The 22,606-nt window shown below is 44.1% G+C and overlaps 1 protein-coding gene across 12 annotated transcripts in view; it reads right to left on the bottom strand.

Annotated features, from left to right (window-relative positions):
• PER3 (period circadian regulator 3) overlaps nt 1–22,606 on the bottom strand; it is a 55,508-nt gene that overhangs the window by 28,762 nt on the left and 4,140 nt on the right. For 8 of the 12 annotated variants that reach the window (XM_081817424.1, XM_081817426.1, XM_081817419.1 and 5 more), the window contains 9 exons: nt 22,012–22,213; nt 17,723–17,771; nt 14,156–14,298; nt 12,454–12,532; nt 10,762–10,868; nt 10,337–10,493; nt 6,233–6,338; nt 4,795–4,923; nt 4,204–4,330 (listed from right to left, as the gene is read on the bottom strand). In XM_081817424.1, the coding sequence (XP_081673550.1) occupies nt 4,204–4,330; nt 4,795–4,923; nt 6,233–6,338; nt 10,337–10,493; nt 10,762–10,868; nt 12,454–12,532; nt 14,156–14,298; nt 17,723–17,771; nt 22,012–22,213 (1,099 nt within the window). The remainder of the gene's footprint in view (nt 1–4,203; nt 4,331–4,794; nt 4,924–6,232; nt 6,339–10,336; nt 10,494–10,761; nt 10,869–12,453; nt 12,533–14,155; nt 14,299–17,722; nt 17,772–22,011; nt 22,214–22,606) is intronic. The other 4 variants (XM_081817423.1, XM_081817425.1, XM_081817427.1 and 1 more) reach the window with 4 other exon arrangements.

Genomic DNA, 22,606 nt, shown 5'->3' with positions numbered 1-22,606 from the left:
GTTCTTTCTTTCAAGATATTAATAGACCAAAGTTTGGGAATGGAGTTGTTTGTCATCTCTTTAACATCTGTGGGGTTTTTCATTCCCAATAGTGAGCATTTCTGTCTTCTTTTCTTGTTTGGTATGGCCAAAGGTTTTTAATTTTATAAGTTTTTGATTTCATTAATTATCTCTTATTGATTTCTGTTCTCGATTCCATTGATAATGCGGTTTTTATGATTTCTTTCCTTCTGCTTAGCTTGGATTTAATTTGCTCTTCTTGCTATTGTTTCTTAAGGAGGAAGCTTAGATTATTGATTTGAGACCTTTCTTCTTTTTCCCATATAATCACTTAATCCTATAAATCTCCCTTTAAGCACTGCTTTAGCTGCATTCCACGATTTTTTTGTTTTTTTTTTTTCAATTCATTCAGTTCAAAATGTTTTTACTTCTCTTAAAGGGAAGGGTCCCTTCTGGGTCATTCAGAGGTGTGTTCTTTAATTTCCCAACATTTGTGAATTTTCTAGATAAGCCTTCCTGTTACTGATTCCTAGTTTAATCCATTAGGTCAGAGAATATATTTGTTATGATTTATATTTTTAAAACACTGATAGGGCTCGTATTATGGCCCAGAATAAGGTCTATCTTAATGAACAGTCCATGTGCCCTTGAGAAAAATAAGCATCATGTTGTTGTTGATTGGAGTGTTCCATCAATGTCCATTAGGCCAATTTTGTTGACAGTGCTGTTCAGGTCTTCTACATCTTTACTGATTTTCTGTCCACTTGTTTTATCAATTACACAGAGGGGTGTGTTACAGTCTCTAACTACCACTGCAGATTTATTTCTCAAAGTCTTTATCAGTGTTTACTTCATGTATTTTGAAGCTCTGATGTTAGGTGTATAACCTTTTAGGACTGTTACCTGCTCTCAGAGAATCAACCCCTCTGTTGTCATGCAGTATCCCTCTGAAACCCTGGTAATGTTCCTTGTCCTAAAGTCTACACTACCTGATATTAATACAGCTTTTCAGCTTTCTTTGGATCCCTGTTAGCATGCATATCTTTTCTAACCTTTTGCTCTTAACCTATGTTTTTATTTGCAAAATGGGTTCTTATAGATACTATGCAGCTGCTTCTTACCTTTTTTCATCCAACTGATAATGTCAGTCTTCCAGCTGGTACACTGAGAACATTCACATTTAATGTGATTACGGAAACAGCTGAATTAAAAGTATGCAACTTTGCTAGCTGTTTTCCATTTATTCCATCTGGGTTTTTGTTTCTTTTCTGATTCATTTTGCATAAAATGTTTTAAATTCCGCTTTGTCTCCTCTACTGACATTATTTATACTTCTTTAAAAACGAATTCTAATAATTGTTCTAAAGTTCACAACATATACCTTTAAGGAATCAGTTTCTACCCTCAAATGACATATTGCTTCTGGTGTAAGGACTCCATAGCAGCACATTCCCAGTGCCTCTCCTGATCCTTTATAGTATTTTTACATAGGTCATAAATGCAGGAGAGTATTTCTGCTTTAGTCAGTTACCTTCTAGGGCAATCAAAAATAAGTAAAAAATAAAATTTCTTCATTCTGTTTCCAGTGCTTTTCATTTCTTTGTGTCGATTCAAGTTTTACATCTGGTACCATATTCCTTCCACCTTTAGAAATTCCCTTAGTGTTTCTCATAGAATGGATCTGCTGGCAATACCCCCCCACCCCCGCCATTTTTGTTTGAGAACTCTTTAGATCTCCTTCATTTCTGAAAGACACTTTCCACTAGGTAGAGAATTCTGGGCTAACAGCTTTAGTTTTCCTCTGAAGACATTTAACCTAACTAATTTGTTGGCCAGGACTGAGATTTGTTGTTGCTATGGTTTCACTCAATGTATCACAGCTTTCAAATCCCTCTAATGACACTTTGTGCTTATGTGGTGGCTGGTGTGCTAGAGAGCTTTGGGTTTTTGCCAATATTTGCTCCACTTGCAGCCCATGATCTTCCCTTTGCATTATGCCTCAGAGGCCTGTCTCCTGCGAGTTGCTGTCCTGTCAGCCGGTGCACCACTATCCAGGGCTTGATCTCACGTCTGCCTGCAAGCATGTGTCCCTCTTAGATTTTAGGCCTGTTGGCTGCCCTGGAGCCTCAGCACTCTGATGGGTTCAAGAAAGCTCATGAACTCACTGCCATATAGCTTTTTTCCTTGTCAGTTTGGAATGATGCTCTTTCCAGCTCTCCCTGAGCACAAACCAAAGCATGTTCACGCTGAGTGAGTTCAGTTCACGGATCAATGTTTCTCCCTCAGGCGCTGACACTCTAGAAGTGGAAAAGTCCATTTTCCCCAGGTTCCCCAAATGCTTCTGGCAGGTGGCATCAGTATGTGTAGCTGATGAAGGGGCTTTAGATCTTCATTACTCCTTGCCTTTCCATAGTAACTTCTAAAATTTCCCTTCTTGTTCTATTTCAAAGCCAAACCTGCCCTCATAAGAAAGGTAAAAATATAAACTTAAAACCTTATGTTCTTCTTGGCTCTGACACCCTGTATATAAAACACGTATAAAATGATTATTTAGTATTTTCCTTTTGAGTGGTGCTATTTCTTTTTTTCTTTTTCTTTTTTTTTTTTTTAGATTTTATTTATTTATTTGACAGAGAGAGAGAGCGAGAGCAGGAACACAAGCAGGGGGAGTGGGAGAGGGAGAAGCAGGCTTCCCGCGGAGCAGGGAGCCCGATGCGGGGCTCGATCCCAGGACCCTGGGATCATGACCTGAGCGGAAGGCAGATGCCTAACGACTGAGCCACCCAGGCACCCCAGAGTGGTGCTATTTCTAATATTTAAATTACAACATTTTTATCTTTAAGTTGCATACTTGTTTCTCTTGAGTAAAGAGTAATAAAGATATTTTACTAGCTCTTTGAACTTGTAAGTCTTAAAATGCTAAAAATCAAGATGCCCAAGTAACAATAGTTCCCCCCAAGCAATATTAAATGGCAGATTTTCCCTCGCCCCCAAAAGTCACATCCTATGTGTGTTAGAGTCCAATACAGCACATAGCTAAGTAGGAAAATAATATCAGTTTCTAGAATAGCATCATAAATACACAGAATTAGTTATAGCTTAAATTTTGTAAAATGGTGAATGATGAAATATTGATGTCTGCTTAAAAACATAGCCTTCAAGCCATGGTACTGATAGCATTTCCAGACCAATGGTAGATGATAAGAAATGGAACAAAACAGAAGGTGAGAAACAATTTGTACTCTGACAAGAAATACAGAGGTCAGGACATAAAATCGTGGCCCTAACGTGAGGTCCTAGGCCCAAGCAGCAGTGAGCAGCACAAAGTGGACCAGACAAAAAAGAAAACATTTAGAAACTTCAGTCTTCAAATCCCCCTAAAGAAGTTCCAATGCCAGGACATAGGACAAGGATATACAGCAAGGAAGATACTCAAATAAATTCTTTTGCAGAGAGAGAATCTGATAGGTTCAAGGGACAAAAAAGGTGTTGTTTCTATCTCGTGCCCTTGCATCTATGGCAAAAGAGACAAGCAGAATATTAAACCTCCTGCCAAGGAGACAAGAAAAACTCAAGGGCTGGACATGCTCTATCCAGAGGGCAGCCTAGAGGCTCCCCATGATATCATCTGTAGGAGCAGCAGGTGGATGTTTTTGTTTTGTAAATTACGGCAAGCCCTGGAAAATATAGCTATTATTTTTTAAAATAGCCAGTAAGTTGACTTTTCTAAAAACGTCAATTATCATGAGTGATCCAATTCCTTTGGAATGCTCCTTACCTCGTATCTGAGAAAAGTAAACATGTATCAAAAAAAAAAAAAAGTCCCCAGTTTTTCCTTCAATTTAGGTCATAAATATCCTTCATTTGTTCTCAATGACAAGAAGGGATTATTATGAGACGCACTCTACAATTAACTCTCTCTGCTGACAGATGCCTCATGGGGGAGAATCTATGAATCTGTTGGTATTATCAAAAACATTAATTCTTCAGTGGAAATATACAGAAATTACACTCTAACACCGTTTAGCTTTCAGAGCAGTATTCGCTGCTACCATTAGCATTATTTCAGTCATCACCTGGACAAGTCAACGTGAAAGGCCTGGCAGGCAGCACAGGGTCGCGGCTCTGTGCTCGCACGCACCACGCCCACGCAGGAGAGGGCAGACCCGCGCGAGGAGGTCGGGGGCGGCCCTGCTGACTCACCGCCAAGCCGTCCCGCGCGCGTCCCCGTCACTCGCTCACCTGGTAACTTGGCCATTGACTCAATGTAGAGCTGCTGACCTAGATTCTTAGTTTTGTTCACACTGGCACAGACCTGCTGCAAAGTCAGCTGAGGGAAAAGAACGACAGAATATGTTTCAAAAATCAGAAAATTAAAAGATAAACAAGACACACATTAAAAGATGAAGTACGTTTAACCCCCGGTTCTCTGAAGACATGACTAAAGGCACAGTAACAACGTTAACTCGCTTCCCCCCTGGGCCGCAGCACGCCGGTACAAAGGCAACTTTACCTAAGTCTGTCCACAGTTCGGTAACTGTTAGGAAGCACACGATGAACCCAAATACCACCTTGCAAAGGTGCTGTTTTCTTTTCACAGGCATTTTTCCAACCCAAAACGGACTAGGACGTCTGCTCATCAAACACGGTGCCAGCGGGTCAAGGACACACAACAGACCGTCCCACGCGCTCAGACGCGGAAGTGGTGCTGACCCGTCTCACCCCACCAGGCAGGGACGCAAAGGACGCCGCCCGCCCGCACGCCCGCACGCACGCACGACGCCGCTCACGTACCGCTTCTCCGCGCGCCGCCTCGGCGCGGGCTGCGCTGCACTCACTGGACGACGGGAGGCTGAGGCGCGGCTCCTGCGAGTCGCTGCTGCCCAGGCTTCCGTAGCCGCTGGAGGCGCTCCCGTGAACCGGCTGCGGGAAGAAGGAGGCGCCGCTGAAGGAAGGAGGAGATCCGGGGCCGCGGCCGCGGGGAGAGCCAGAGCGTCCACCTCAGACTTCACGCCAGCACGGACCTCCCTGAACCCCTAAGTCGGGCGTGTGCAGGCCGACGCTTTTAACTCGGCTGCGGACAAAGAGGGCCTTCCTCTCTCCCTTCAGCCATTCTCCAGGGCAGGGCCTCGTTTTCTAGTCTAGGCGGGCGTTTCTAGAACAACGAATTTTTAGAAAGCCACATAACAGATTGAACAAAGTATGGAAATAAACTCTAGCTCTTTACGCAGAGTTTAGAACAGACACAAGAAATTAAATATACACCATGCTCTGTGCCATGAACTTCACTCGTGAACCCTAGAGATTCTGTGGAAGACCGTGTGGAAGCTACGGGGCTCACAGTTTTCTCGGGGACACTATCCGTAAACGCTTTTCTGGTTTATTAACGGGATCTCCATAGGAATCATTATTGGCATTTGTTTTCAACAGGTAGTCTCCCCCACGTTTGCCTTGTAATAACCAGGTCCAGAGACCTGCCATCCCTCTGTCCCCACCTTTAAAATTGGAAATTTTTTTTAAGATTAATTAATTAATTAATTAATTAATTAATTAACAGAGAGAGACATAGCAAGAGCAGGAACACAAGCCGGGGGAGTGGGAGAGGGAGAAGCAGGCTTCCCAGTGAGCAGGGAGCCCGATGGCCCCTGCTCCCGTTTTTGTTTTTAAATTCAGTTTTATTCATCTTGTTTTCCTTTTCCTGAGTGAAATGCACAGAACATTCTTGTAAGATCCCATTCCAAGAGAGCAAAGCTAGTCAGCAGGTCAGACAGGGAAGCTGTTTCTAAATGAGAGCATCCTTCATGTATTCCGGACGCTACCGTGTGCTCAACCTCTGGCTTTTGGCTTCGGTATTTCAAAAAACAATTCCGGGGCGCCTGGGTGGCTCAGTCGTTAAGCGTCTGCCTTCAGCTCAGGTCATGATCCCAGTGTCCTGGGATCGAGACCCGCATCGGGCTCCCTGCTCAGCAGGAAGCCTGCTTCTCCCTCTCCCGCTCCCCCTGCTTGTGTTCCCTCTCTCGCTGTGTCTCTGTCAAATAAATAAATAAAATCTTTTTAAAAAAATAAAAAATAAATAAAAACAAAAACAGGAAGACAAAAATTCCTGGAACGCAGAGGGTAAAGATTTCTCTCCTTGCGGTGTATTTTTGTGAGGTGACTTCACTAAGATCGACTGTTAAAATAAAACATGATTATGGAAATTTTGTGTTTGCTTTTTAAAATCTCACTTTACCTGTAAGAGAAGTTTGTGAATTTGTTCTTGTAATTCTGTTATGTCTTTGTCATTACTGTTCGTCTTTCTTTTTCTGGTAGCAAAAACATCCTCATTCAGTGGACTCCTACAAAGTGCCAAGTGCAAGATGGAGTCAGGCAATTCAAAATTTACAATAAAGTCTAAAGTGATTTTTAAACAGAATGTTCAAATAATAAATCTATACTTCTACAGAGCAACTCTTTGACTTCAAATAGAAAATATAAAGCTAAATCCCATCTGTGGAAGCAGAAAAAATACTAAGACATTAAGAGGCTTCTTTGGATCGTCTAGAGCTCTAGTCTTTCAACATCTGTGTCAGCACTGTTTTTGTAGAAATCTAAAATCAGTGACGAGTAACCTCCTTAGCTACCAAAATATCTTCAACAACCACTGGTCTCAACATTTAACATTAACTGAGTAACCTATTGTAGAAATTTTAAGACCCTAGGTCCGCCAAACAACATTTAATGTTTAATGTACCTAATCGCTTCAGCAACCCAACCATTGATGAAACTGTGGCTGTCACAACCTGCAGTCTTGTTTACACTAGAGTGTTTCAAAACTACTACCTGAACACAGTGAGAGGCAGGTGTGCCAGCTAGAAAACATCACAAAGAAGAGAAGGAAATGATGTTCATTTAGGACCTTCTATGTGACAGGAACCATGCTGCTTTTATAACATACAGCAAGAAGAACATTTTTAAAATCCTTACAATGTGCCAGACACCGTCCCAAGTGCTCTAGCAAGTATTACCTCCTTCACTGGAGTTGAAAACTTCTCAAAGTCACCTAGCTGGTAAAGTCTAAGCAGGTATTCATGAAGGGACCAGAGTCTAGGTTTCGGGGTGCACTTTTGCCACCACAGTGTATTGCCTCTCAGCACCTCAGTAACTCAAGTACTATTAACGTGATACACTGATCAGACATGTCATCTCCTGAGTCCTCCCAACCCTACGAAGCAGGAATCATCGTGATGCCAGAGAGGTTGGGTTACTTGCTGACTCTCATACCTGAGAAGCAGCAGTCAGGGTTTGAATCTACAGGCCTGACTCCAAAGCCAGTGCCTTCCCTTTTCCATTCTGCCATCCTGCTGTTTCTCACAACTTAAACGCACAACCCAATTCCCTAAAAACATACTTTCCCAAAGAAACAATTATCAAAAAAACCACAGGATATTAGCAGTGTCATAAAAGTAGTCAGGAAGAGCTCTGCCTCTGGAGACCACTTCCCTCTCTGTGCAGACCCCCGTGGCAATGTCGTCTCCCTCAGCGGGCAGACCGTGGGTGGTGCCCTCCGACAGCTATCGGCACAGCCTGGGGCATGTGGAACGTACACGGCAAACTGTGCTTGAGTGCACCGCCTGACACACTGTGCGCGGCACCCCCTTAGCCCGTCTAATGCCTGTGCCCCCCTGCTTCCCACTGGCATGTGAGCTCTGTGGGGTCAGGCTCTCTGCTCTGCTGTGTTCACCCCTCTGGTACCTCCAACAGGCACGTACAAGAATGAATCCATCAGGGAAGGAGCAGTCTGGGGGTAAGGTACATCTGACCCGTGATAAATACGTCCACGCACTATGAGCTTGAATACCTTCCAGAAACGTTTGGGTTTGTCTGTCAAATGAAATTCTGGAACAGAAATAGAACCAACTGCTTTGTGTTGTGAGGTCTACTCCTGTCTGTGAAACTTTCTACAAAGCCAGGTTGTGTCTTTAGTCAGTAATCATGTAACTCAAGATGATGAACGTGCAGGCTGTGGAGACGCAGCCTTGACCAGAAAGTGGCAAATGCTGTGCAGTGCTAGGTGACTGGCTATGGAAGGACGCTGCTCGAGGAGTCAGGGAGAAAACCTGGTTCTTGTCTCCACTTCCCCACCTCCTCCTCAAGGGACCTCTGCGAAAGTTACTCTTTCGCCGAGTATATGGATATTGTCTGTAGGATCACCTGCCTGCCCACAGAGAGGTGGCTAGGTTCCCTGCTGAACACCCTCCCTGTCCCCCCTCACTGTTCCCATTTCAACCTCACACTTGGCAAAACTCCACTCACATGTGCCATTTCTAGGTCCTGGCTCTCCCACTGCACTGTGGGCCCCAGGACAGTGGAGACGCTGTCTGTGTGGTCTACCATCTTAGTCTCAGGGTCTAGCACAATGCCCGGCACAGCAGGTGACCCAGAAGTCCTCGTTAAAACAGTTGTATAAACATAGTGGATGATTATTTTACAAGAGTGATGAACACTTAGTAGTCTCTAAGTTTTTCCTTCACATCATCCCGGAAACGGAGATGCAAATGCTGGTATAATTTATAATTTTTTTTTAAACTGCAAACACTGTGAGTACTTATCAGTTAATTTCATACGTTATAAAATCAAACTGAAAGGACACCTGAAGCATCTAGGACATGGCTCTGGCACTGTCAGGGAAGGCACGCAGACCGATGGACAGACACCCAGAGGGACACCTCATGAGAGCAATCATACTTGCTCTGGGGTTTCCTATGGTCATACTAAGGAACCACCTGATTTGATTTTCATTTCCCCACAGATCTCCCTACCGGGAAAAAAAAGTCCTTTCTGACCAACATGAATAACACTGAATTGGCAGTCATATTTCCTATCCTACTTATTACATTAGTTTTCTAGCACAAATTGGTCTCTTGAGTTAAGGCAGCATGGAGCGCATTTCTCCCATTAGGGTTCCGGACCTGCTCTACTGAGAGGCCAAACCCCAGAGCACAAAGACATAGGAGGACCTTGGGACCGTTTCTCACCATGGCTAGGTATCCTCTATTACAGTATTAAAACATGACAAAAGAAGTCTTACTGGTAGACCTACTGTTCTCAGTTTTACGCTTATGTGCACAAAACTGTAAAACAAAACACAAAAGACATAATGTCTCAATCTCAGCATGATCCTAAAGAGTTAAGTAAAATTTCCATGCTAAAAAAAAAAAAACCAAAACGTTACCACAGGGGAACCTATGGCCCAGCTGAGAAACCTACAGGTCAATTTTAAATTTTAAACCAAAAAGTCAAAGGACTGGGAGTATTTTAGGCTACAAGAGTAGCAGGCCAGGTTGTTCCAGATTCATTTCACAAGGTTCTGTTACATGGATGGTAGCAGTAATCAAACCGGCCAGAGTCAGCTGTGTTGGCAGGAAAATAACAGCTAAAGCATCTAATTTTTAAAAATAAAGATCTGATACAATGTAAGTGGAATTTGACAGCAGAAGCTGATATAAAAGTTTTACGTGGTCACTAAAGAGAACTTTAAAATTCAGAAAAGACAAAAAAAAAAAAAAACAAACAAAACCAAAACAAACCAACCCTCATCCCATTACCCTACACATAGCCAAAATTTGTATTTTATTTCCTTTCTTCTTCTTTTTCCTACTTCACAGTGTTTGTGTGTCATCTGAACACATATATATTCATATGGTATAAACAGTTTTGTATGGGGCGCCTGGGTGGCTCAGTTGGTTAGGCGACTGCCTTCGGCTCAGGTCATGATCCTGGAGTCCCGGGATCGAGTCCCGCATCGGGCTCCCTGCTCGGCAGGGAGCCTGCTTCTGCCTCTGACCCTCCCCCCTCTCATGTGCTTGCTCTCTCTCATTCTGTCTGTCTCAAATAAATAAAAAAAATCTTAAAAAAAAAAGTTTCGTATGCTGCTTTTTAAATCGAATATATATCAATTTCTCATGTTATATAATCTTTGCAAAAATTTCCTTTGACCAATAATACAACACGTCAAACAAATAGTCTAGAACTTACTTAATGATCAACATATAAGCTACTCTAAGCCTGCCATTATGATTGAACAATGGTGCAAATGTGTCTTTTCTTTATAAAGCTCTTCTGTATTTAGGCCTATTTCCTTAGACTGTTTCCATAAGGGAATCATGAGGTCAAAGAGGTAGAAATCTTTCAAGGTTCTTGACATACACTGCAAAACGGTCTTCCAAAAGCACTTAAAAAAAAAATCTGTGCTTTATTTGGTTTATGTATCAATTGAGTCAAAGGGAGTCAGTAGGTGGAAGAATACTATTTGGTAAAAACGTTCTTCTAAAACCATGAACACTGACTGACTTACGTTCGAACTTTATGCCGACCAATGATGAACGATACCTTCCGGCTCCATGGGTTCACAAAGCTGGACCAGCTGGAGTCCAAGATGACGTAATCTCCATTTTGAGTACAAAATCGAATGGGTGAGTGTTCAAAGGGAGGGTGGCCTGCATACTTCAAGACTATATAAGATAATACGACGAGATTAGAATTTATTTAATGCAGATATTTACTGCAGATGTCTTTTTCTAAGCGTTTATTGGTAAGTTTTTCAGATGTCAAAATAGAAAAAAAAATTGTTTTAGCAGCTTCAACACAGTGCTCACCTGTTAAAGGTTGAGCTCTAGTGATTAAGAGCTTATGAGAAGATCTAACAAGAAATGAAATGGAGAATTAGAGCGGATGAGTGGTTACACAAAAACTTCCTCCTGTGAAGAAGCAGGTCCTTACCTTTTTGGTGTACAGCAAGCATGAGAGAACGATCTTCTGAGTGCAGATACGCTAAGACAGACGTTCCCATCAGATCCTGAGGTAGGTAACCCAGCAGAGGCACCGCTCTGGGGTAGAGACACAGCACAGACAGCACGTCACATGCAACAAGTAATTTTCAGACTTTATACACTTTAAACAATACTTTTTTACTTAATTCTAAATATGAAAAAAAAAAGGTATGCAAAAGATGTCATTCCAGCATTTATAAAAGGAGCAAACCACCTCAGTGCCCACACCATGGGGAAATGGTTCCATAATCTAAGAAATGCTGGGCATTGGACATGTGTCAAAGTCGCCTATGGAACTTGCTAGAAAAAGATTCATAGGCTCACCACAGGCTAACTAAATCACGGTTTCTGGGGTAAGACCAGGAATCTGTATTTTTAGCAAGTTCCTCAGGGGGTCTCTGATTGCCTCCCCTTCCCCATTTAAAAAGTTTACAAAGATCACGTCATAACGCAGAAGAATGCTTATGGTTTTAAGTTAATAAAGCAGGCTACAAATTTATCCAGCACGATTAAAACCACACAGAAACAGTGTCTCCCATAAGGTAGTAACAAATAGACACCAGGAACACAAAGACATGTGCAGGATGAAGCTTTAGGGAAAGCCACGAATGCAGAACCTTAAGGATGACTTGGAAGGAACTGACTGCATAAATGTTTTCTGTGTGTACAAATTCACAAACATTTTCTAATGCAATAAATTTAAGCCATTACCATGGTATCTGCAGCTAAATGTTCTTACTCTCTACAGACTCCATGATACAAAGTATTTCACCAATTACTGTTTAGATTCAGGGTATCCATTATAAAATAAACCTATTTTCAGATGTTAAGATTTTTAAAAAATCAAAATTAAGAGCGATCATAACTGTGCCAGCCGTTTTGACTTTGTTGTTTTACAATTATGTGCGCCATGGTGCACTGAGCCCCAGATTTCCAGATTTCACAAATAAATAAAATTCAAAAATAAACGCGGCGGGGGGGGGGGGAAACAGAGGGTACTCACCAGGGGATAACAATGTTTATTTTTCCAAATGAAAGTATTAAAAAACAACAATAAGCAATGACTACTACCTATATCACTATTCTTTAAGTAAGAGCACTTTAATACCAAAAAAAAGTGGAAAAGACGGAAGTTCAAAATGACTGATGATGCTTTAAATTAAGTAAACTTAGCTTTACCAAAAAAAAACCAAAAAACAAAAAACTGTTCTTTTTTTCCTTTTGTTTCTCCCCCTCATTTCAGACTCATAAACATTTCATCAAAAGGTGTTTAGCAAAGCACTCGTCTGGTGGAAATCATGCTTGCACAGGAGCTCGAGGCCAGAGTTAGAGTTTTGGTCTGCTTTAGAGGACAATCACGTACCATGTCCAGGTTCACTGTTCTCTTGTGTAACGTGGAACAATAATTCCTGACTTACCTAAAGCAGGCTACTGTGAAATCAAATATAACTTGTAAACTGTAGACGTATAATGTGCAAGATACTTATATTAAAACATAAACTTCAAGCTAAGAAATCAAAGGGGCAAATGGATAGGTGTCCATTTCATAATGGAGAGGGGTATGTAAACATAATGTAAATGTTCTCATATTTCTATCTATTTTCAGAAACAAAATTTCTTTCAGGCTTAAAGAAGCACTTACCTTTCATCTATTTCAAGAAAGACACAGCCTGGGGTGTGTGTTGTGGTAAAAATTCTTTTATCCACCGGGATTCGAGGAGCTATGAAAAACAGAAAGACTCACCTAAAGGCAAATATCTAATCAGTCATTAACTGAGCACTTACATTAAAGAGAGAACAATATCTCTATATGAAATGGAAGAAATCTCACTTAGGGCCCTGGCCTTCAAGAAGCCAAGGCTACGGTTAAATTATAATACTTGTCATTATTAACTATATTTCGAGTAGGTCAAAATGCGATGCCTACCGAAGTTAATTTTAAATAGAGTTCGTGTGCACGGAAAGCTTACTCATCACAATCCCACAGTCAAAGCTCGGGGAAATGAAAGGTCAGGCCCGGCAAGCCTGGTGGTATTTGGTGGTGGTGTACAACTAAGTACATTGGATTTGGTGTCAGTTATGACGCGGATATTTTAAATCTGTGTCAGAAAATGGGTACGGTCAGTTCGACTGTAGCTCACTTTGAAAACGCAGTGATTTGAAATCATGCACAGTTTCATCTGCAAGAAACGAGAGGTGAAGGGAGTCCCCCAAGAATACACAAACACACGCACACACCTCATCTAGGGCTACCTCTGTGCGCCGCGTGTTTTACAGGAGACACGCCCGTCCACACCTGACTTCAGACGGCCCCCCTTCCACCCTCACAGTTAACTGAGGAGGAGCAGGCCCACCACCAGCCACGTCCGGGAGCCCCCGCGAGGCTTCTCCAAGGTGAGGCGCCCAGGCACTGTAGCATCTGTGTATGTCTTCACAGTTAACGTGTGTAAAGCTGTGTTATTGTTTTTATTAGATTCCTGGCCCATTGTTAACGTGTGGTTAAGTTTTTGAGTGTTGTGCCCCTGAACACGTTTTTCCCTTAAGCCCTGTGGTTTTGTGTGTGTGTGTGTTTTGGTGTGGGGTTTTTTGTTGTTTTTTTGCATAGGATGGTAATTTTTAGGAAAGCACATGTCAGATTACAGCAGAACTGACTTTAATTTCAAATAACAAATGGAAGCTGCTTGTGTATTAACCCATGAATTTGGAAATGTAGTTCTGCCACCAGAGGATAGAAACTACAGTTTTCACTTAAGGGCTTTCTGGACATGTAAAAAATATAAATTCATTCTTGTGACCTCACTGTGCAACAATTTTCATGCTCTCTCTCTCTTTTTTTTTAAAGATTTATTTATTGAGAGAGAGGGTGTGCGTAGGGGGAGAGGCAGATGGAGGGAATCTCAAGCAGACTCCCCACTGGGCATGGAGCCCGACTCGGGGCTCGATCCCACAACTGGTAAGATCGTGACCTGAGCTGAAACCAATGGTCAGGTGCTTATTAACCAACTGAGCCACCGAGGCGCCCCCAAGTTCCATGTTCCTGTTTCACACAGGACAGAAGCCAAAGGCCACATAATAGTCACCAGTAGAGAATGGATCAGAGGACCAGGTATTGGTGGCCAAGTTTGTGCTTAGACCCTTAGGGCCGCGCCGACCTTGAAGGAGACAACCACCAAGAAGTCAGGGTCAGGAAACATCAGGGCAGATCAGCTCTAAATGCCCAAGAGTTCAGGGCCAACATGAAGCCTCCAGCACTCTTTTCTGGTTCTGTGGCTGCCGTAAACAGGCTTTCACATGTTCCTACTGTCAGGTTACGTTTGATCTGAAAGCAGACACGCCTGACTTACCTTCATAACCGGAGTGAATCTTCTCCACCAGGGTGAGACAGCAGGGCTCAGATTCCGGCTGGGTAGAGCTATGTACATGCATCAAATACGGGATAATCCGGAATGGGTAGTAATGCTTTTCTTGCTCTGTGTCTTGGCCTCCCCTGAAAAGCACAGAAAGGATGAGTAACCAGTCCTGATGCATTCAGGGAGCCCAATGGGAAACAAGGCCAGGAGAGACGCCTTCTTGGTGATTTCCGAGAGACCTATCCAAATCTAAAAAGTTTAAATGTGTTTATTTTAAAAAGAAATGTTAGTTTACATTTTTGATACCCAAGGATAATTACACTCATTCGTTATTCAATGAAAAAGAGGTTTTATGGAGAACCAGTTTAGTGTGTTAAAAATGGAACTAGCCATCCCATGACTTTTCTTTTCACCCAAACCGTAACTTCCCGACGTGACTTCCCTACCTGTCTTACCTCACGCGTCTAAACCAAGTACCACGTGACAGAAATCAGGGTTCCCTGTGATCATGCCCCCCCCGAAGCCAGCTCTCCACCATCCCTACCTACACTCTCTCAGGGGACTGACTTAGTCTCATAGCGTCAGCTACTACCTGGATGGGCAGAGGGCCCCGTGCGTGGGGAAGCGCTCCTTACATGCCTGCCTGAGCAGGAGAGCAGGGCTAGAACCTGCTCGGCGAGCCCCAGCCCCGGCTGTGGGGCACCTCCCTGGGCAGGGGCGGCTCAACTCCCAGGCTTTCACCCTGTTTTAGAGCTCCAGCTGCCTGGGGGACATTTCTCCTTGGATACACCATGGTCCCCTGAGTGTCAACGTGCGCACAACCGAATCCATACTCCCCCATTTCTACGAGTCACACCTCGCCTCTCCCACCATTGTTCGAAGTGATGTCAGGTGGTCTTTAGCTGTCCACGTCCACGTGCCCTGGCGCTCCCACCCCCACCTCGCTTCCTTGCCTCTCTGCAGACTCTGGCGCCTCCACTCTCAACCGTGACCCCACTTCTGCCACTGAGAAAAGACAGCGGCCTGACACTGACCCTGACCCACAAGCTGTGCTGTGTCTCCCACTCCCTCCTGTTTCTGTGCACGCATCTCCCAGGCTCATCCCGTCCCCGGCTTCATGTCCTGTCCATGCTGACGACCCGAGTACCTGTCTCTAGCACCTGTCTCTACCTTCTCCCTGAACTCCAGACCCACGTACCAATGCCGAGTCAACCCTGCAAGTTAGATTTCCAACCGATAGGGCGAATCAACTTGTCTAAAACCAGGCACCGGACTCTTCCCCTCCTCGCTCCAGGAGGCGGCTCTCCTGGTTTCCTTTGCCCCCAGTAAAGGGCCACTGGAGTCAGGGACCCTCGTGTCACCGTCGCCGAATCCTTTATTTCACACCCAAAACTAGTCCATTAATGAACTCCGATAACTCTCCCGTACACAAATATCCCGAATACTCCAAAACATCCAGAATATTTCCACATCTCCCTGCCACCGCCGCCCGGGGTGACAGCCCTTCCCGCTGCCTGTCATCCCTGCACCTTCTCTAGCCCAGCGCCTAGTGCGGTCCTTTCATGCCAGTTCTTGTCCTTCTGAAAAATGAAACTGTCCTATCTCTGTCCACTGAGGATTCCCAGAAGCCAGGAGGAGCCTGCTTGGTCTCCATACGGTAATGCCATTTCCCACCACAAGGAATGAGGGATGGTCGGAGAAATGACGGACTCCATGTCTGAGGCAGGAAACGTCTAGGCGGGGCCTGGGCCACTGTGCCCGAAGCAAGGGCAGCTGTCAGCGACCACAGGGGTGCCCTCACATGGCACTGGAGCTAGCCTGAAGGGCTTCCTGCTGGCCGCAGACGGGACCACTTGAGCATCATGGAGATAAACGAGAGCCCTATGTTTTAGCTCGCACTCTGAAATGCTGATGGAGGAAATGATACACAGTCTGAGATCTGCTTCAGGATCACGGGGAGGGCGGGCTGAGGTGCAGGCAGTGGCAGAGATGACAGAAGACTGGCCACGGGTTAATGTCACTGAAGCTGAATGGTGAGTACATACCAGTTCACTGTACTATTGCCTCGACTTCCATGTTATTTTGCAAATTCCGCTAGTAAAGTTTTCAAATAAATGCTTAACCTGAACGAAAACATTTCCTTCAGAAATCAAAGCTCCCGACGGTCTGGTCCCTGTTTCTTCATCTCCTTCCATCCTCTGCTCCAGCCACATTAGCTTCCTTGTTACTCCCCCCACAGGCCAAGCATGCTCTGCCCCAGGGCCTTTGCACTTGTCTCGAACACTCTTCCCTCAGATAGAGGTATGGCTCGCTCCCTCACCTCCTTCAGGCTCTGGCTCAAATCAGCCTTCTTATTAGAGAACATTCCTTAACCACCCTGAACACACTAGCAATCTCTCCCCTGCCCAGAATTCTCTCACTCCCCTTCACTGTTCCACACAGAACTTACCGCCAGAGGACACGTACGTAGGTACCTGTCTGTTATTGGTCTCCCCCCACACACAAAATGGAAGGTCCACGAGGGCAAGAACTTTGCACCTGTAACCTTGCCTGGCTCAGAGAAGGCACACAAATATATTTATTAGCAAAACAAACACAAACAGTACTTCGTCTGTGGCAAGCACTGTTCTAAGAGCTTCATAACAACTCATCTGTGAAGGAACGAATGAACACAGCCCTCCCTCCTGCACCCCTTTCCCCAAGGTAGCCCTCCCCAAGCACTGGAATGCTCTTAGCTCAAGGCCCCCAACCCCATGGAGGGCTGACTGATCCATTACAAGGAAAGGAGCCTTCTCTTGAGTTTTCCACATCTGGAGCCTTTACTAACTTCAACATTCATGCTGGCAATCGTGACGTCACTGAACCACATTTTCTTCTAATTGCAAAAGTAACATGAACACATCACAGTAAATTCAGGACAGGAAAAAAAAAATCACTAATAAATACTATCAGAAATCAACTACGATTAAAATTTTGGTCTGTTTTCTTCCAGTTCACTATGTCTGGACCTTTTAAATCCTTCTCTTAGACATATCTATCTTACTCTCTTCAGAGTTATTAAAAATTTAAGAAGTTAGCGGCGCCTGGCTGGCTCAGTCGGTAGAGCGTGTGACTCTTGATCTCCAGGTCACGAGTTCAAGCCGTACATTAGGCACAGAGCTCGCTTAAAAAAAAAAAAATTAAAAAAATAAAGTAAAATTTCAAAAATTAATTTTAAATGAGACCAAAAGTCAAAAAGCAAACAAAAACCAAAAGATTCCCAAACAATGGGCATTTGAAAGTGTAATTAACATCATCCAGCGGTTCTTAGAGAGACAGAGAGCACGAGAGAGAGCATGAGAGCGAGCGAGCACCCCCAGGCTAAGAATGATCTCTCTGTTCTTTTTCCTGACTGCATTATTATCTAGTCATTTTTTGAGTGTCTGCTCTTCTCCTCAATCAAAATAAAAACTTCTTGTAGCAAGAACCCAGTGCTAGCTGAATACAAAAGAATCTAAAAAGGGACAAATAAAATCAGAGCGTAACCCACCGTTCCTGGCTCCCACAAGCCCCTAGACTTACCGGATCCTGCAGAAAAAGGATTTCACCGGAGCAAATTCGTACTGAGATGCTGCGGGAAACAGAGACAAAAGTGTTAATCACCCCCTCCCAGAGCAATAGGCCAGAGCAGCTCCCCTCAGCAAGACAAACTCCAACTATCCCCAAACAAACAAGAAACTATTCTTTCAAAGAAGGAGATATTCTTGATTCAAAAAGGGTTCCTGCCCTCACTTTGAGATCAAGTCGCATCCAGTATTTTCCAGGGGGCTTTGGTACTCTAGCAGTGACCTTCAGGGAGACAGTGAGGATATGTGGGACTGAGGGCTTTCCCTCATTGAACTGCTGAAACTACCCAAGCTCCTCCTTCCAAGGTCAAGGCAATAATCCGGGGACACAGTTACTTTGGTGGGCATATTCTATTTCACTGTGACAGTCTGGACGTGCCTCAGAAACCGATTTGGACAACTTACAGCATATACAGCATATAGATTCACAAATGTCTTTCACTTTTTTCTTTCCCTGGACCAAGTCCCCAAAGTTGGGCCCCGGAAATGACATGATTGTCTTAGGACTCTCACCGTGGAGTGCCACACTGATCTACAGAAGATCGTACCAACCAACAGGGTCTCTAACGACATGTTCTCACAACCCTCATGCCAATGGTTGCACCAGTTTTATTGATTTTGGCATTAATTTTATTGATCTGTGAAGTGGTAATTCAGAAATGTTTAAGTTTGCCTTGATCAAGGGGCCGAACCTTTTTTTCCCAAGTGTTTGTTGACTATTTAGCTCTCCTCTGCTTAGAGCTCCTTGAATTGATCTTTTGGGCATTTGCTCACTGGGGTGAAAAATCCTCAGTTTTAGGAACCAAGGAAATGCTTAAAACCAAGGAGATGTTTTACAAACATACACTGAAGGAGCATAAACAATGAGAGCTCTGAAGAACCAAGACAGGGCACATGGTCCAGGTCTTTGCACTTCTTAGGAGAGGATCACGGGAAGAGTCAGAAAATGGGCTTTTGAATGATCAGGGAAAACGTACATGATTAAACAAAACAAAACAAAACAAACGCAAAAACTCCAAGTTTCAAAGGCACCAATGATCCAACTGTCAGAATTCAGAACACTACGGAAGTCACAGTCCTGGAATTCTGAAACCAGAAGACTGTTCTTACAGCTCATCTGTGACAAAGAACCAAGCTGACAAGGTCAGCTCACCGAATTCATTGCTCTAAGATACCCGACGGCCCTGATATCAAAACCACCCCAGGAAAGGCTCAGATAAGTTTGCAGAGGAATGACAGCAAGGTAAGGATGTTTCAAAAATATTCTTAATTTTTTGAGATGATTTTTATGAACAGGACTGATTCCTTGGTGTGGCTTTCAAACGCCCACCTTTGTGTGACTACAGATGTCCTGATTGACGGTTCCGGCTGCAGGGATGGACGCGGTCAGGAGGGGCAGCGGTTCCGAGCAAGGACCCTGGACTCACACCGCCAGGCTCCACGCCTACCAGCAGCATGACTTTGGGTGAGTCCCTTAGCTCTGTGCCTCAGTGATCGCAGCGGCTGAGAAGGGGCGTGGCTCCCAGCTTCAGGGGACGTAACTGACCACAGGCCACAGCTGCTGCCCCAGGGCCCCGTGTCGGGTGGCTGTTCCCGTCCAGTGCCCGAGCACGGAGTGGTACTGGGACAGGACCATTCCATGGAGACGCAGGGCTCCTCCAGTGCGTGACCGTGGCTCGGACTTCCCTTTGACTTGCCTGGCCAAGCTGTCTTTTGAGCTGTGCGGCAGGCCAAGCCATCTCCTCCCCAGTCCCCCTTGTCCCCGCTCCCTCCATGGGTGTCAGTCGTGTGCTGTGGGCTGAGGGCACCGCTTCCCCCCTCCCCCACCCCCTACAGCAAGTCGTCTACACGGCTGACCCCATTTTGGCATTTGCTGCTCAGCAGACCCAAACTAACACAGCTACCTCATCTGTCAACTGGGGACAGTGATGGTATCTATACCTCACAAGGTTTTTGTGAAGATTAAACGAGTCAATCCACTGAAACATGAAGAAAAGTCCCTGGCAAACAATATCCGTTCCATAGAATGGAAGCAACGAAGAGGACCTCTAATGTTGCAGAACGTTCCAGACATCTAGAGTGCTTTCCCAACCATCGGTGTGCTTGCTTCTCGCAGCAGCCCTGTGTTAGCAGGCTGGTAGGACAAGACGACGATTTTACAGTGAGAGGCTAAATGGCCCCCTTGGCTCATGAAGGGACAAAACTCAATTGAAAACTCAGATCTTCAGATTTCCTTGTTTAAAATTCTTTGCACATAGGAAATACCGCAACTCTACCCGAAGGGCGGCTTGCGTGCACTCTGCGTGAGGACACTAGGCACCTGAATTCAACTGCGCTCTCTAGGGGTCGTGCAGGACGGAGAGCCGGACCGTGGGATCTTAAACGGGAGACGCGAGCCCCTTATCAGTTCCACGCCTCGGCTGTAGCGGGTGAATCCTTGTTTTTGGAAGTGCACCCTAAAGAAACAGTGGTCAGATCTTTCTGGGAGGTCTGCACAACGAACCGAAGTGGAAACGTGCTCTGACGCCAGGCCAAAGGCTGACAACTGCTGAGTTTAGAGCTTCCTATGTCCCCTTCATGTTCTATGAGCTCAAAGGAAGGGCAGAAGGAGGCAGCATGGGCCCAGCCCAGAAATGGCTCAAGAAGAGCTGGAATCGCTGAAGTGTGCGAGGCAAAGCCCAGAGTGAGCAGTAGCCAAGAGGAGCACCATCTCTTTAAGGAGGAAGTCAATATTTAGGTCCCAAAGACAGCAATTTCAGGGTATATTATGTTTTTACATGGAGGGGAAATATCACGGCAATAACTCATTTGCAGGGATAACACGGCTGAAAAGAGCAGAGAGACCACAGAGGCGACCTTGGAGGGAAGGTGGCTGGGGAGGCGCGACGACAGGCTGACAGCGCCATGGTGCGCCTGCCCTGCTCACGGCTGCATCTCAGCACCCTGAACAGCTCCCGGTCCACAGTGCTTGCCGAATAAATGTCTATGGAGTGGATGAAGGATCGATAAAAGCAGAGAAACAAACATGGACAGTTAAAGATTGAAAATACGTGTTCGAGAAAGAGGAAGAGAAATGAAATCAATGTTTTTGAGTGAGGGGAACAGGAGAGAGCTGGAAACAAGCAAGGAAGACAGGTGTGCATTTTGAAGTGTTCACAACCTGTGCCCAGAAGACGGGGCAAAGGTCTGCCACGGAAAAAAGCAGCGTGCGAGACTGTTTCCATTGGACCACGTCCTGTGTTAGAAAGTCAGAATGGGCACAGGGCCCTAGATTTGCAAGATGAGAAGGTTCTGGAGGTGTGTTTCACATCCATGCCAATGTACCTAACACTACTAAATTGTACATTTAAAAATGGTTAAGATGGTACATTTTGCTAATGGTTTTTTTTTTTTTACCATAATAAACAAATCAAATATAAATTTCAAAAAAATTAGAGAAGAGGGCTTAGACTCAAAAGAAAAAGGTTGATCTACACTAAGCTCTTTAAGACACGCTTCACGAAGAATATGAAATAAGTAATAAAGGATGACTTTAAAAAGAAATAATGAATTATTTAAAAAATAATATAGGTCTGAAAGTCACAAAGGAAACTAGGACTGGGCATCCCCAGTTCAGGGAAATAAGGATTTCAGAAGAAAAAGTAGTGAGATTCATGAACTTTTAGGTAGAAGTGAAACTCGAAGGGGAGCTAACCATGAGAAGTTTATCTCCAAAGCCAAGCAAAGAAATAATGAAGTCAATGTAAGAGGGAAAATGTTTAATTTTATTAGCTTAGAGAAAACAGAATCTTTATAACAATTAACCTGCTATATGGTACACAAGCAGTCAAACCATGTTTTAAAAAAAACATATTTATGATATAAAACCTATAAAATTAACTTGACTAAATGAAAGCCTATTAATTGGAACTTTGTCATTAGAAGCATTTAAAATGCTGTTTCCAACACCGTCTGACTTCTCATTTACTTATTTCCTTATCTTTGTTTTTTTTTTAAAGTTTTATTTATTTTTAGTAATCTCTACACCCAATGTGGGGCTTGAACTCACGACCCCAAGGTCAAGAGTTGCACATTCCACCAAATGAGCCAGCCAGGCACCCCACATTCTGATTTTTTAAATAAAGAAATAAGAAAAATCATATAGTTTGCAGGTTCAAAACAATGCGTTAATTTTGGTACTCTTTCTGAAGGAATGAACCTGATCTTTATGAGGCAAGGTAAACATCTGAGCATGGGTCCCGTTACCTCTTTGGGTCCAGTTGCTCCAGAGGGGAAGCTGAGCGTGGGCAGTGTGTGCACAGAAAACCCTCACATCTTGGGGAGCAAGCAGTTCCACAAAGTGCGAAGACTCCAGGAAGTCTTTCTTACAGTTCAGGATTGAAGTAGCCTGTTCAGAAATGTGCACTAACCTTCCAGACAGAAATGAAAACACTGCCACAAAGGTATCCTATGAAAAACATTTAAAATAAATGCAAATATTGAGACACTTGCGAACAATATTCCCTGAAAGGTAAATTTCTTCTAGACTCCTAATGTGATCAACACACGCACACATCCTGCAAAGGCAGCATGAGTCTCCAACATATACCTTAATGATTGTCATAAAACCTGCATTTTATCTTCTGAAGGTCTGATTTCTTTTTTTTTTATTCTTATGTTAATCCCCATACATTACATCATTAGTTTTAGATGTAGTGTTCCATGATTCATTGTTTGTGCATAACACCCAGTGCTCCATGCAGAACGTGCCCTCCTCAATACCCACCACCAGGCCAACCCATCCTCCCACCCCCCTCCCCTCTAGAACCCTCAGTTTGTTTTTCAGAGTCCATCGTCTCTC

This window comes from Leptonychotes weddellii, chromosome 4 (genome assembly GCF_054177405.1).
Source record: "Leptonychotes weddellii isolate Sample4059 chromosome 4, ASM5417740v2, whole genome shotgun sequence".
Lineage (NCBI taxonomy): Eukaryota > Metazoa > Chordata > Mammalia > Carnivora > Phocidae > Leptonychotes > Leptonychotes weddellii.
Note: the sequence above shows the minus strand (reverse complement) of the source record. Positions and strands in the feature narration are given on the sequence as shown.